This window comes from Semicossyphus pulcher, unplaced genomic scaffold (genome assembly GCF_022749685.1).
Source record: "Semicossyphus pulcher isolate SPU_LCO1_2020_fin unplaced genomic scaffold, fSemPul1.0.p SCAF_17, whole genome shotgun sequence".
In the NCBI taxonomy this organism is placed as follows: Eukaryota; Metazoa; Chordata; class Actinopteri; order Labriformes; family Labridae; genus Semicossyphus; species Semicossyphus pulcher.
The window spans coordinates 16,041,405-16,057,467 of NW_027211681.1; the positions used below are offsets into that span (position 1 = coordinate 16,041,405).

A 16,063-nucleotide genomic window follows, 5' to 3' on the forward strand; every position below is an offset into this window, starting at 1 on the left:
ATCAGACAAAGGCTGTATGTCCTTTGTCTCCCTCCTTCAGTGACCATCTTACTAATTTGCTAAGACCAGCAGCACCTTCTCCTCATGCCGGTACATCTTTTAATAAGTCCATTAATCTAATCGTCCACTAATTGGTCAAGATAGCCTTTTCCCTGGTGAATGTTATCACAGGGTAATTAAAGAGCCCAGCAGAAACCTGCTGAAATCACAGTGTCTTGTTAAAATGGCTTGATTGACACGTTTTTGTCCGGGGCTTTGTGGTTTTTTTTCCTACATTATGTAGAACGGTGTCTACTTTACTTTATGTCAAAAATAACACAATTCATTAGAATAAAATGCGATGACAAAATGCCAGTGACTGATAAATCTTTAATATAAAAATTGTACAAGAATTCTGATACAAATTACAAGAGGTATTTGGACAAAATATGAATAAAATTCCATTTACATCCCAAAACCCTTATGCATTTTATGCAAAAACCATAGACAGTTATGATACAGAAACAAATACAAGAAAGGCAAAAAAAAAAAAAAAAGAAAGAAAAAAAACTTTAAAAAAGAGGACCGTTTTTTTCCTCCTGTCTGCAAATGGGAAACACTTGTTTAGGTAACATACAGTATTCATGAGGCTTCCAAATCACCATTTTGACACCGGAGTGTTGTTCTCTGCAGTGCGACCATGTAGCCATGCAAACGCTGTCGAGTGCCAGTGCCTTAACACGGGCTCTTTAAGACACACACGTAAATGCATTTGATACACAAAAACACGAGTGGAAAAAAAAAAGAAATCTAAACTCACCAGATCTTCAAGCTTATTTATACTTTAAGACTGTAAAATATAATTGGCACAATGGAAAACATTTGATGAATTTACAGTATTTTTTCAGGATCATTGACATTTCACAGGTTCCAGTTCAAATTAATGAGGGTGTTTCTTTTTTCGGACATAACACGACACTGAAGCATCTATACAAACCCACGTACTGTGTGTGTGTGTGTGTGTGTGTGTGTGTGTGTGTGTGTTTCTTCTATCTGCATATTTCTTTTGATTTCCCATCAAACATTTTAATCCCACTTTGTTCCATGAGCTACATTAACTGGACAGTTTGCATGCGGTGTCACCTCCCGTCCTCTCTGCTTACACCTATTGTACTCACTCACTCTGTGACGTGAACAAAAATGGACAGTGATTAACAGGTCAACCGCTTGCCATCCCCTTCTCCCTCTGTGCTCTGTGTTAGAATTACAGAATAATTGATGCCTGACGCTCCTCTAATCAAATATTAAAGATTCACTCCCGTGGTCTGGGCCAATGAGGCGCTCTAAGTGACGTGTTCGTGCGCACCCACAGCCCGGTCACTAGCTAGCAGAATGCACCTGGGCCCATGTGGTCTGAGAAGTAAAAAAAGACAAAGATTTGATTGGGGGCTTTCTCAGAGGAGAAGGGCAAATTGGTGGTCATTTCTCAAGAGGAGAGGAGAGTGTAGGAGAGAGGGGTGGAAATGTGAGGGGCGGCTCGATCGCTCTCCGGCAGGCAATCAAGAAGAATCTGGCGATGAGTCCTGGGGAGTCCTGGCCCTGCTGTTGCTCTCTTGCTCTCTCCTCTCCCTGCGTCTCTCTCTGTCTCCCCTGTCTTGTTAAGTGACTGCCGCAAGGCTCCAGCCACACCACTCACAAAAAAAACCCTTTCCAACCATCTCTCCCTTGCCGTCTCTCTCCCTGGCTATGCCGGACGGTCTTTTGCATGTTTTTCTCAGCTCTGTTTCCAGCCTCTGTGCAGGACGCAGAAGCAGCCTGCAGGAGGTAGGAAAGGGTGTTATAAGGGAGTCTCTTCTGTGAAATTCAGTTTTCTGTCTTGCGCACACACTGATACACAGATAGAGAGGTCATGCACTGCAGCTGCTGCTTCAGAAATGGGCAGCAAGAAATGTGAAACTTGTTTTTATCCCATAAAGAAGGCATATTTAAAAATCTGCTGCAGCTCTTCTAAATCTAGTTCAGATCAGTCTTTTAAATACATTTTCATCTTAATTAGTCTTTGAGTAATGTGTCTGTATCATTAGCTGTTAGGTATGTAGGGCTTTTTGAAATCAAATAATAATAGGAGCTGAGGACTTCCCATGCCTGACTCAGTGCGATCTCACACCACTCTCCATAATCGAATGTTAGACTTCTGTGTCGTGGCAGCAGCTATAATCTTAATGCTGGATGGAGAGTTTCATTTCCTGTAGCGAGAACACTCTCTATTTGTCTCTGCTCCTGTCTCCTCCATTACTAAAGGTTAACAAGTCATCTAGTTCTTGTCATCCTTCTGGCCTGTAAGTAGGAAGCACATGTGGGTGTGCGCCACTCTTCTGCTACTGCACGTGTGTATGTGTGCTAGAAAGACAGCTGTCAGCAGGGTTCCTGGAGTAGCACTTTTTTATTTCTGCCAGAGCGAGGGGCCGGGGGGATTGAATGAGTGAATGAGGCAGCGAGCGCCTCAGTGAAACCCACTCCTGGGAAAAGGCAGGGGTTCCTGTACTCAATTTTCCCTTCACTTGGGATAAACAGGCAATTACCCATCCCTTTTTCCTATGCCATGGCCGTCCGGTGAACTTAAGCATACACTATTAGTGTGTGTCCCTGTAGGACCTGCGCTGTGGGGTGTGGAGGTGGTAAGTGAGTGGCGGGTTGAAGAAATGGGTAAGGCGGTTGTTAAATGACTGCGCGCAGACAGACAAAGAGAGAAACAGAGGGAGAGAAAGGAATTGAATTATCAGCGACCGTGAATAAGCACACGTAGAAAATGAAAAGAGGAATTAAATTCCACTAAATTGAATGAGTGAAATTGAATTGTTCAGAGCACGCAACCTCCCTTCCTTTCCTTTTTTTTTCTCTCTTTCTGTCAGTGTCACAGTCTTGTCAGCAACCTTGGCGTCTGGCAGTGTAACGAAGTGACAAGTGAGTTATTAGACAGAAGAAGCCGGAATGGCAGGGACGCCTCCAGGTAACGGAGAAGCAGCACATTTTTAATGATCCTTGCTGTCATCCTTTCCTCCCTAGTCAGCCTTCCACCTCCGCAACCTTTCCATCAGCCTCACTTCTCTGCCTCGCTCTCTTTATCTCCGAGAAGAGAGGACTGAAAACTGCATGTGTCATAGAGGTGGAGTCTTGAAAAAAAAAAAAAAGACATGAAATATCTCACCAGAATAGGTCATGTCTATATTGCAAAATGGCTTGAGTATGAAACAAATGGAAGTGAACACTGTTATGGATGTAAGGTGTTGTGAATACTGTACAGCACACCGCATAACACTGCATATTTTCCCTCTGTGTGTAGCACCAGTCAAGTAAGAGAAGATCTCCTTGTATAGTAACACATGGCATTGCTAATACATTGATAAAGAAGTCAAACTGAGGAACAATCTCTGTTTTTATCTTTTTACAAAAAATATTCTCATACTGGACAAAAACATCTCCATGAAGATACATCACCTACCAATAAATACCCCCTCCCGTGGCTACTTTGCCCACTTACTGGAAATATTTGTACCGTGAGACAGTCGTGGACAAAACGGCTGCAGACCAACAGCCAGAAAAATCGCAACATTTTTCATAGAGTACATTTGTAGCCGACACTTAGCAATTGAAACCAATAACGAAAAATATCACAGCAAAAATCTTTAAGACTCAAGTGCATCATATGGATCCAATGGGGCGTGATTTAAGTACAATGAAAGAGCTTTTTCTTAAGCGAGCACTTTTGTTTTGGTCACAGTTGAAGGACTATTTTTCTTTCAAATCGATGGGACAGCCATATTTCATTAGGATGCCAATTGTGAGGAAAGAAGAGTTCTTGCATTGGAAACTTTGTTCGATTATGTCACAATAATGGCATGCTTTACACAGATAACCCAGCTGAATCTAAGTTATTATTGTCAGCGTAACTGGCAACAATACGCGAACGATTCCTAGAACATAAAGAGAAGTTGACACTATACGAATATTTGACTCCTTTGTGTTTGTGGAACAGCAGTTTATAATCAGTCACACCTCGGTTTGTTATGAAACAAGACACTTTGGAGACACTGAATGAATGTTTAGCGAAAGGGGAAGATCTTTGTTCAGGGAGGCGAGATGTTTTCTGATGTTCTGCGTGCAAAAAGAAACTGGCGTAAGTATGTTGAAGGTACTGACATATCCCTTGGCGCTGTAGCCGTCGATGACCCCAAATAACACCTAAACTAACCATTGCAAAAGTCCTCATTATAATAATATTACACATCCCCTTGTATAGATGCAAAGTGCAAAAACTGAATTGGTATACTTAAGCTCATTAACATAACAAACGAAAGAAAAATCAATAGAAATACAGAGAATGATATCAGTGTAGGAGCCTAAAAAAGCATGCCGGCAACCTCTGAATATCTAACAAGTAGATAAAACAAGCCACATGATATTCTTTTTTTCCTAGGACTCAGTTTAAAACGTGTCTTTGAAGCTAACATAAATGAGTCAAGCTAGTACGATGCTACCTCTTTCTTGCCTATAGCTGGAAGTATTGTACTGGACTGTAACATAAAACCATAAAGAGAGAGAAAAAAGAAGCAAACAACCATCAACACAACTCTTTTACACCAAAAGCCTCTTGGGACATTATTTACAAATGAAGCTGTCATGCTTTTGTAAGGGGTTCATTTAAAAGCTATCATTACACAAATACAACAAGAAGATTTTCTTTTTTTTTCTCAATACTATCATTTCTGCAGGCAAAGTCACAAATAAGAGTTTGAATAGATTCTTTGGAGACGGACATTAAAACAAAGTGGGGAGACGTTTGAAAAACAAAATAAAAGGTGGAGTTTTTTTAATAGAGCAAACTCCATGCTCAAGAGAGCCGTCCTGTTCTTCCAAAGAAGGAAAAGTCAAAGGTCACAATAGTAAACTGTATTTAGAGTCAATGAATTTTATAGAGGGACATAGAAATGTCTTGCAATGACTTATAGAGGACGGGCAGGAGGCATACAGGCATTGAGCTTGTATTTGATGGCCCTGGGCTGGGGTTAAAAGCTAATTTGAGGAGGAGAAAGGATGAGGAATGAAGGGTGGAGCGGGCAGACTGACAGCGGGGTGGAGAAGCAAGTCATTATTTAGTCTATTATTGTGGAGAAGGGCATGTTTTTATGGAGGTTGGGGTTCTGAGAGTGTCGGTTACGGCTGCGCACAGAGCTGAACACCATGTTGCAACCGGGGATTTTACACTTGTGCATCTCACGCAGGTGCACAGTCTTGTAGTGCACACGCAAGGTCCCTTTGTTGCTGTACATTTTGTGGCAGATGTTGCAGAGGATCCCACCGCTGCCACCGTTACTGCCCCCGGTGGAGGAGAGGAGGAATGGTGAGGAGGAAGTATCCATCCTCTCACCGTGTCCCTCTCCTCTTAGTTCCCCAGTCTCATCCCGATGCCCCCCGTCAGCCCGCCCCTCGGCTCGCTGGGAGCAGTCCTCCCCCTCGCTGTTGCCCTCCTCCTCATCCTCTTCTCCTTCCATCTCCTCCAGGTCATCCAATAGGATGCCCTCATCACTGCCCTCGTCTGACTCGTGGGAGGAATGGATGCTGCTGCTGGATTGGACACTGGATGTGGTGCTAAGGTCCAACACCATGTAGTCATCTGGTTGGCCCCGGGAGAAGCCGTTGATATGGTGGGTTCTAAAGTTTTGGTTGAGATGGTGGTGGGGATACTCGATGCTCATGGGGGAACGGACACTGTGGTTCAGGCCAGTGGGCCCAAGGCTGGCGCCTCCAATGCCCATTCCGGCCATAGGGTCCATGCCCATGTGATGCCCGGCGTAGATCTTTGCAAGTATCTCTGCTCGCAGGTCCTTGGGCAGTGGCGTGAGTTGGGGGTCCAGGACAATGTCGTCCAGCTCTTTGGTCAGCAGTTTGCGGTGCAGGTTGATGTTGGAGCTGTGCCTAATGTGGAGAGACAGACATAGTTGTAAATCAGAATTCGACTACTTGTGAGAAATGTAAATTATTTCTCAAATGCAAAATACTTGTGTTGTACTTATACATTTTTAATTTTGTCAAGTTATCTTACTTCTGTAGGATTCTGTATCAAAATACCATAACATGTGAGAATATTCTAACTATCCACTGGGGTACACAGACAACTGCACAGACACAGAAATTCACCCTGCAGCTCTCCTAAGAAAAGTGCTCTAAGATTGCACAGAGAGAGAGCATCCTGCTAGTGTTTACCGCTGTCAGCATGTCTGCACTGCACAGCCCTCAAATCCAATAGACTCTGACTCAATTAAATACTCCACCATATTGAATGGGAGTTTATCAATTGATTCGAGCTGTGGTAATGTGATAATCGAGGGGAACTGGATAGCATATTAGCACTAGGCCCTGACAGCATTATCGCATTCGTTCCCTATTGGAGGTGGCTTAATCGAGCACCTCAATGAACATGTCTTTATGTAGCCCTGGATTTAATTAAGACGGGCATTTTTTCCGAAACACAAGGCAAACTGTATCACGCAGTGTGCTACTGCTGAAAGAAACCAAGTAACAAGTGCCATGCTTAAGCCACAGTACGTTTAGTGAGGGTTTCAGTTAGCATACAAAGCCATGCATAAGAATGCAAGGTGAAATGGGCTTGATAATCTAATTCAATGCACCGATTTCACAGTTGCCAAGTCTGACTAAGAAAAGGGGCACCAACAGCACACATTTAGCAACACAACTGCAAAACACAAAAAGGAAACTTAAGCAGCTAATGGCCAATGTCACTATGACGCACACAGGGGCTATTCCTCTCAGATCAGGTCAGCAAAAAAAATGCAAACACTCAGTGCCTTTTAATGTGAAGGGTTTCCATGCAGGGAGGGCACGTGTGTTAAACAAAACAACAAAAATAAATAAAAGGGAAGAAAATTAAAAACGGTCATCCTTGGCAGGACGGGCAAAAATGGAGTCACAATGGATAGTAGAGCTTACCAGCAGTGGCAGGGTTGATGCAGTCAAAAAGGGTCCCTTTCCTTTAATTATTTACTTCCCTATCCGACATTGTCCTGCAAGAGGTAGAAATACATTCATTTGAGGGACCCTTTTCTGTGAACCAGGCAACCAGGAGCCCGTCCACTCGAGCATCGTCAGCATTGAGGAGAGAGAGAGCGTGGCAAATCGATTGGCCGTGGCTGTCACTGCATGCGTGTGTGTTTGCACGTCCTTTTTGTCTGTTTGTGTGTACGTGTGTGAAAAACTGAAAATATACTACTTCCACATCGTGGGACTTCGATCAAAAGGACTATATAAATCCTTTGTTCTTCTTTATCCTTTGATAGTACAGTCGCACCCATATGGTGTGTGCTTATGGCTAAAATATGGGAGTCATGATTCAAAGTGTGTGGGGCTGTATCCCTTTCTAGTTAAATACATGTGTGGACGTTTGGCTCTGAGAGGCCAGAGTGTTATAAGACAGACTGAAATATGCCTAAATCAGTGATCAATATGTGAGGTAACGGGCACAATTTCTGCAGGGATACCAACCAAAAGGATTTTACATGAAGAGGGGCCACATTTGCTCAATTAAGCCTGAAGTTCAGGATGCTGTTGATGATGCTCAGGTAGGCAGGCCCTTTGCAACATGTCTCCATCTCTATAACAACACCTTCTCACTGCTAATAAGCTCTAAGTTAACCATGGCTATCTCAGTTTTAGATACTTAAGTCAAACATGCTAAATAACATGCAGTAAGTAGTCTGTGCTATAGTTACAGTTGCCATCTTACATACTTAAAAAATGCACACCACATTGTTAGAAAATCACAACATCACCTTATGAAAAGTGTTCACATTTACTACTGCAGTCCCTTTTATCTATTTCACAGACAGATCATGAAATGAAATAAAAGTGAGAAAAGTCACTTTTTTTGTAAGCGTTTGAAAATCATTTGATCTCAAGAGCTAGAGAGGAGAAAAAGAGCCCCGTTTATGATCATTTGCATAAACATTATTATTTAACTCCTGTGCTGGCAGTGCCTCCTTGCCCTGAATAATCAAAACAATCCAGCTGAATCCACACACAGTGGGCATAATGCACTTATCCCTTCATTTATCAAATTTAGAATTTCTGCCCCATTTCCCACTCCCCTTCCCTCCGCTCCACCTCCATCACTCCACTTCACTATCTTTCCTCCTCCGAACCCAACTCCTCAGTGTCCCCCCTCCCCTCCTTCCTCTATCTCGACCTCCCTGTTGGCTAGTAATGTGGCTGGCAAACCAATTTGACAGTCTCATCTTTGCCCAAACGATGGGGGAGGCCTCCAGAGAGACCATTTTTGACTGTGCAGAGGAGGAAAAGCGAGCGTGTGCCTGTCCCAACCGGCGTTAATCATCTTTAGGTTCATCTGATGGCCCTTGCCCTTGTTTTTGTGTCGGTGCATACGTGCGTGTGTGTGTTGTCTAAATGACTCATAATGCGTAAATGAGATGGAAGGCTGAGTGGTATTAAACTGACACGAATGGTTCTTTGTCTTTCCTGTCATTTGGGGTGTGAGGTTATGAGGTTTTAGGTCTAAGTGGGAGGGCAAGAGAGTTAGACATTTATCACCCCCTGTCCCCGTTATATCTACTTCTACGTTACACAGCCTAGGCTACAACAAAGATTAAATTACTTCATAGATATTAAATAACACATGAAATACATTTTTATGTACAAGTTATTGTTCAAAATCACTTTGATGACAGAGGCCTGCATAGGCATCTGTGAGTTATTGATGAAAAATTAAATAACTCCTCTTATTCCCTTTAAAATGCATCACATGGAAACTATCACTGTTAAACCAAAGGGATATTTCAAGTTACTTGAATTAGCAGATATTTTGAACTGGGTTGAGCGGCTCGTGCTAACATATTCTCTCTATGAGCAGCGTGCCCTTTGTTTATACGAGACAAACAGAGAGCTGATTGTGAAGCAGCGGAGCCAGGCCCACATGCTGTGAGGGGACCGAGGGAGAAAGAGGGAGACAGAGAGGGGAGGAAAGAGACTCTCCAACATAATTAACCTTCACTCTCTTCGTTTGCAGCAGCCCGTGCAGGGACCACGGGGCTGCGCGCTGCCGCACCATGGGAATGTGGAAGAGGGAGGACACCTATTTTCCGGAGCGACGCAGGAGCAGGTTAAAAATGTGGGATTGAAGGTTAAAAAAAGAGCAGCGGGATAGGCTGATAAAAATGAGATAAGTAAGTCAAGTCTTGTCAACGGTTTAAAAAATATGATTAACGAGGCCAATAATGGTGATGATTGCTGGTACGCGCGTCTTTCCAGCAGTTAATCATGCAGCCTCTTCAACACTTCTGCCGACGCTGCTCGCTCCCCACAATAAATATGCAATCATTTACCTCCGTGCAGCGGGCGGCCGGGAGGCTGGGAGAAAACACCCCACAGTAAAACCACACATACACACTCTTTTATGATGGACTCTGTTTTACACATTTAACAAACACACACATTACTTTCTCACTAAAGGTCACATTAAATTATCCTTTACTGTATTCCTGACTTTGTGTGCGTACAGTTTTGATGTGCGCTTATAATGTTGCATGGCTCTTGTAAATAGGGCAGGGATCCGAACTAAACAAACACAAGTGATACTTTTTCACGTGGCTGAACATTTGCAGTGCGTCCTACACTGACAATGTCATCGGCTCTTGGTTGTTTTTCTCAGTAGATCAAATGATCTCTCCTCCGTTTTCTTCTTCGCTTTGATACGGCAGCTTTTGATGCTGGTGTCTGATGGGCTGTTTACGTGCCTTTGGCTTTTCACTCGGTCAATGGGCTAATTAAATATGCAGAGGTACTTGGACTTCCCTGTTGATGGATGTCAACAGTTGTTTAGGAGGTATTGAGTTGAGTAAGCAGGGCAACGCTGCTTTAGCATTTATTATTAAGGTGTTAAAACTACAAAAAATGAACCTTCTTTTTAAAATTCAATGTGGTTCTGTTTTTAGTTTTTAAAGAGAATTTCTTTGAGTTCAGTATTAAGTGTTTTTTTAACAATACTTTATGTCTAAGGTGAACCACTGGAAAACGCCGTATTATATTGGTAACTTCCACTAGTGTTGTAGATTTTTAATCTTATCAGAGCAAATGGGCTTATGAAAACGAATTCCATTTTAGTGCTAGCATAACCATTATACTACATAACATACGTTAAGTCATTAGAAGATTATCCAGGGACAGATTTGATGAGAGCTCGGCTTGTGTATTGACTCGTCTCAAAGCCTCAGGATTCCTCTAGCTATGCGGTGCCCTTCTTTCTGTTATTCTGTTCCCTGTTTTAACCAGCAGAAGAGGACTACCAGGACTTTATTCCCCAATGAAAAAGTATGGAAACAATAGTGTGCTTAGGTCCCAGAACTCTAGTCTATCAAAGACGCATTATTTTCACAGCACCAATTGTTCATCCTTGCTACAAAGTTTCTTTGTCTCCCATATAGTGCGCCGCTTACTGTGTTAATTTGGTGTTTATATGCTGGTGTTACTCATCATGGAGTCAAACTGTCACAAGCACACACACCAAAGACACAGGAAGGGAGCGAGCAAAGAAAGAGATAATGTTTATAACGGACAAATAGCTCTCTTTTTTTTGTGTTTGCATGAGTAATTGTACGTGCAAGTGAGTACGCATATGTGTGCACTACAAATGTTACACAGCAGGCCGTTCATGCCCTAGGCTTTCTCTATTCCCAACGCCTTGTCGTAAGAGAGGAGCTAGCAAAATCACCAGTGGCATTACATCATACCGAGGCAATGTATGTGTGTCATTATAACACTTTCTGTCATCTTGCTGCTGCTTCTTTCCCTCCCTGCCACTTCCATTCTAACAGAGTCCAAGAAGCACCTGCTCTATTTACATGCTGCTAGGAACAAATGCTACCTAAACAACAAATGTATGGGTAGAGGGGGGAAGCATTGGTGAGGATGAGATGCAGAGGGGCAAAGGCGGTGTGTCGGTGAAAAAGAAGGAGCTCCCCCTGTGAAGATTTGTTCGCCAATTTGAATGTGCAGTACTTTACAAATTGCCTCTTCCTTTGATGGTTGTGTCACTTGTCATGGAGTTTACAAGATATATATGTATATATTTTAAATGTTTTCTCTCTCTAATTAATTCATTTTAGGGTAAGTTATTCTTATTTCTATATCTATGTAAAGGATTGTGAAAATACTACCCATTTAACACGACTAAATGCTTGCTGATTTATCCCACAAAGTTCTCCCATGAAGCAAAAAAACAGATGTTTGTAATCCCTTTTGGAGCACTTGTTCGCCCAAGGCACTAGAGATGTTATGTACCTCCATCTTGTGTTATGGCATCAACCTGCTGCCAGTGATGCTGCAGTGTATAAATTCCATGGATTCAGTATGTGGGACTGATATGTGCTAACAAGCCCGGGTGAGTATGGCTAGCCTCACCTTCTATTGCGCTAATAAATGCAGTGGTTTGACAAACGGCTGTCTATGTTAATATATGCGCCTTCACCTCCCTGTGACAAGGTGAGGTGGTGAGGGCAGGTAAACAACACACTCCAGATGCAGGGTTTATGGGTACGGCCTAGTGCTTGCTTTAACGTGTGTATGTGTTTCTCATCCTGACACCCTACTCATCTGAACTTTTACATGACACAGAGCAGATGTCCCTGAATCAATTTAGTGTTAAATTAGCTAACAGATGTTAAGTGGTAGCCTATCCAGGTTAATTTCATGCAGCTAAGAAATACTGCAACTCAATTTTGCTTGAAATAAAAAGGGATATCTCTGAAAAAAGAAAACGGCTATAACCTTGCAAATCAATCAAGTATATTCTGTAAATTTGACCCCACAATAATTTGATTATATTAGCTGATGAGGATAAAAATTAAACATTCCCATCGAACCTACCTGCGGCTGTCACAATTACACTGAAATAAAATGGTTACTGTACTTAGTTCTAGGACTAACCTGTCTCGGCTCCGCCGGGAGGGGAAGGCAGCGTTGCAGCCAGCCACAGTGCACACGTGCATCTCTTTGAGGTGCACATTCTTGTAGTGCAGTTTCATGCTATAGGAGCTCTTGAAGCTCTTCTTACAAACATAGCAGATCTTAGGGTCTGGACTTGAGCATGGGTCTCCCTCTGGTGAATGAGAAGAAGGGAACTTCGGTGGGCTGGCACCATAGCCCATTGAAGAGATAAAGCTCTCGTGAAGAGCAGCCATACTTGCTGCAGCGGCAGCAGCTGCAGCCATGCCGCCATTGTAGAGGCCATATTGGCCCATGCAGAACATATCATACGTGGGATCATTTAGTTCTTCCTTAATCTTGATTGGGGGCTGATGAGGGGAGGGTGAGGAATGACCCTTTCCTTCCATTTCCTTTCTCAAATGGGCTTCCTCACCACCCTCATCGTCGCGTTCCTTGTCCAGACCCCTTCCGCCTCTGATGTGTTTGTGCTGTTCATCCACATCAATCAGCTCATCACGGTAGAACATCTTGGAATCAGAAGTTTCAGACTCATTCTCAAAGTCTCTCTCATGGTCCTGGTCCTCAGAGGTGAAGCTGTCCATACAACGTAGCTCGCCAGAGCCTTGAAGATCATTTCCACCCCTGCTGTCACTACCAGTCCCTTCCCGGCATTCATCTTCACTCTGTCTCATCATGCCTCTCAAAGCTAGCCCAGGGCTCATCTCATCCTGTGAAGGTGATTGCTGCCCACTACCACCACTGTGGTTCCCAGCACCACTGTTGTTGTTGCTGTTACAATTACCATTCATTTTGACATTGTTGTGAAGGAGGGATGACTGGTGATGATGGTGATTATGATGGAGGTGATCATCATCATCATCGTCTTTGTCAGAATATTCATCTGCCACATCAATGACTTCCTTCTCAATCTTTACTGGCATGCTAGATTTACGAGGCTTCTTTTTGGGTGTGGGGTCACTGCTGCCAGTGTTGAGGTCGTGATTGGCACTAGATGTATGTAAGCGGTGGGACATGGGTCCAGCGTCTGACATATGAACATTATTGTGTGAGGCCACAGCAGCCAGGATCTGCTGTTGTTGGTCCATCAGTGTTGTACTGTTAGTGGTGGTGGGCAGAATGGGGCTGGTGGGCAGCGACACTGGGGGACTGACGAGGTCTGCAGGGGACAGAAGTGTACGGTAAAATGGGGGCACTGGTTGGACTGGCTGCACTGACTTCAGGGTGGGGAACACCAGTGGGCTTTGCAGGGGTGACTGAAGCATAGGGTCAATCGGTGGAGTAGTGAAGCCCAGTGGTGGCCTTCCAGGGCTTGTGAGTGTGAAACCACCATTCTTGGTGCTTGAGATCACAGGTGTACCAGGGGCTGAATTGGCACGGATAAGGTCCTTGTCACGGTTATTGCGCAGCATGGGCATATGCAACCGTGGATTGGGATTGGCACTGTGGCGATTGCGGCTGCGTAGTGAGCTGAAGACCATATTGCAGCCTTCAATGGTGCAACGGTGTTTAATCTTCAAGTGTACAGCATTATAATGTATCTTAAGTGTGCCTTTGTCATAAAAGGTTTTGCCACAAGAGTTGCAGCACACGCGACCCTTGCGTGAGGTGGAGCCCATGCGGCGCATGCGATGCATTTTGGAGGAAAAGGAAGCATGGGAGATTTTGGAGTGCTCGTCCTTTACAAAGTGGTGGTGGACCTGGTGGTCACTCAAGCTGTTGGGTTGTTGAGGTTGACTTTGGGACTGCTGTTGGCCCTGCTGCTGTTGCTGCTGCTGGAGCTGTGTCTGCTGTTGCTGCTGTTGTTGAGCCTGCTGGGTGGAAGGGGTTGGTGAGATGGGTGATGCCCTATTGTTGGGCTCTGTCTTGGGTTCAATGTTGTTCATGGCTCCCAGTGCTCCACGGCTGGGGCTCTGGCCAGTGCGGAAAGGGGACAGGGACACTTCTGACTCACTGGTTTCCACCTGTTCACCTTGATTTGGCAGGCTGGGCTCCCGGAGGCGAAGAGCAGACTGCTCCATAGGCAAGCCATTTGGGGGCAAGCCAAGCATGGGGGCAGAGACAGGGTTGATGTACTGGAAGGGCAGGAGGAATGCTAAGCTGTTGGGGATATTCTCAAAATGGTGAATGCTGGATGGGCTACTGTTTTCCAGATGTGTCAAGAGCCCCGGGCTGCGGGTCCTGTTGTTGCTTTCAATGAATGTCCTAATCCCAGAGTCTGTCTTGGAGGAGGGCACTGTAACTGCCTGACCTTCCTTCTCCTGAATGGCCATCAGTTCAACAATGGACTTGGTTTCACCAAAGCGCAGGAACTGCTGCAGGGTGATGATCTCTTCTTCTCGGGACATGATGGTCCATCGGTCCAGCACCTTGCCTGCAGCATCCTAGTGCCCCAGAGGAGACAAGAAAGAAGACAAAAATACAAACCGTTATTGATTGTGCATAATCAGTGCGGTCAAAGGAGAAGATAGAGCAGGGGTTAGCTTGTAAGGGCAAGCTTTTTTGCTCATGAAATTCAGAGGCTCCCAGAGCGACAAGTAGCTAACAGATCTCTGTCTTAAATCTCACCCCTCCACTGTCCCTCTTTGCCATCCGCTTTTCACTCATTTATACTTTATAAATATTAGCTATGTGATTGCGATCATTACTAACACAGCAATACAGTAGGCAAGAGTTTCATTGAGTCCCAAGAAAACAAATCAAAAGCCCTTAGGTGGGGCAATTAGAGGATCTCTGTGACTTCCAACAATGAAGGGGTGTTAATCTGAGCTTTTACAGCTTTGTAAAAGATGTAAACTCTTGCCGTGACTCCCTCTGTATACAAACTGTACCTAGGGATATTTATAACATTGTGTGAGCCAGAGAAAAAATGGCTCACAGTAACAAAAGAATAATTAGTGTAAGCCACTAAGCGCTCCATTGGTTTAGGGGCATTTTTCTAGGTATGTTCTTCGTCACTGAGGGCGTGAAAAGCTCAAGGGAGCATGGGACTGCCATACTTTGTATTACAGAATGGCTTTGGACCGTCAAAGAGAAAAACTATGTTTTTCTAAGGTTGTGCCTAAGTCTTGGTAAATCCTGAGAATTGAATTTGTTGTTGAGCTTTTGAGTTCGAAGCAATTGTATTTGACCATTTGTTTGAACCCACGTCTCATACTGCTTTGAAGCACTAAAGACTGAACTCTGAACATAACTGTTCTCATACAGTAGCTGCTGCTTCTGCTCTTGTTATATAAGATATAAGGTTGTATTTGTATGTACTGGTGTGTTTGTATGAACAACACAGAAATAGTTGCAAGAGATAGAGACACATTTTAAATACTTCATTTCACACAGGTTCCTGGGGGAGCTAGTGCAAGTGACATCAAGGGAATAACACAAACGATGACAATTAGTCACAGTAAAATGGTAACACTTCAAATGTGCTCCTAGCTGCTGGCATCTATAAAAGATAAATGGCAACTCTGGTGAGTAAAAAGCTGTAAAAACCAACATCACAAAGCACAAAGGGCCTGTAAGGAGAAAACAGAGGATAAATGTTTAAAGAGAGACGGCGAAAGAGAGAGAGTACGAGAGAGACACAGAGGAAGAAGAGCAGAAAAATAGTGAAAATAAAAGTGTGAGTGGTTTCATATCATGCCCTCAGATATACTTGAGAAATAGATTCTTCTGAGACGAAACATCAATAGTCACTGGGGTATTTGTTGTTAAATATACATTAAAAAACATTTTACACTTTCATTCTGTGTGCGCTCTGGAGTTTTTGCCTGGAGGTATGACTTTAAATTCTAGCCTGGGCTCTATTATTTCATACCGCACGGCCATCTGGGCATTAGTACTTCCATGTGATTTCATTGAAACAAAAAAGAGGAAAGCAAATTAGAAAGTGAATCTTTAAATAGTTCCACAACCACATCTCCTAAGAAACTGTAGATCTAAGAAGTGGATCTATGTTTTAATGTTTTCTAGTGAAAACAAAAGATTCATTTCAAATGTTAATACTCTGATAAGAAGCTTCTAATGAATAGTGTCTCTGTTTCATTAGCAGTAAATA

General features: G+C 43.5%; 1 protein-coding gene across 1 annotated transcript in view; it reads right to left on the reverse strand.

The window, feature by feature from the left end:
- Positions 1-398: 398 nt before the first annotated feature.
- bnc2 (basonuclin zinc finger protein 2) overlaps positions 399-16,063 on the reverse strand; it is a 90,364-nt gene continuing 74,699 nt past the window's right edge. The window contains exons 4-9 of the mRNA XM_069666696.1: positions 13,821-14,393; positions 13,042-13,682; positions 12,829-12,972; positions 11,992-12,741; positions 5,725-5,955; positions 399-5,691 (exon numbers count right to left, since the gene is read on the reverse strand). Coding sequence (XP_069522797.1) covers positions 5,133-5,691; positions 5,725-5,955; positions 11,992-12,741; positions 12,829-12,972; positions 13,042-13,682; positions 13,821-14,393 — 2,898 coding nt within the window. The 3' untranslated portion in view covers positions 399-5,132. The remainder of the gene's footprint in view (positions 5,692-5,724; positions 5,956-11,991; positions 12,742-12,828; positions 12,973-13,041; positions 13,683-13,820; positions 14,394-16,063) is intronic.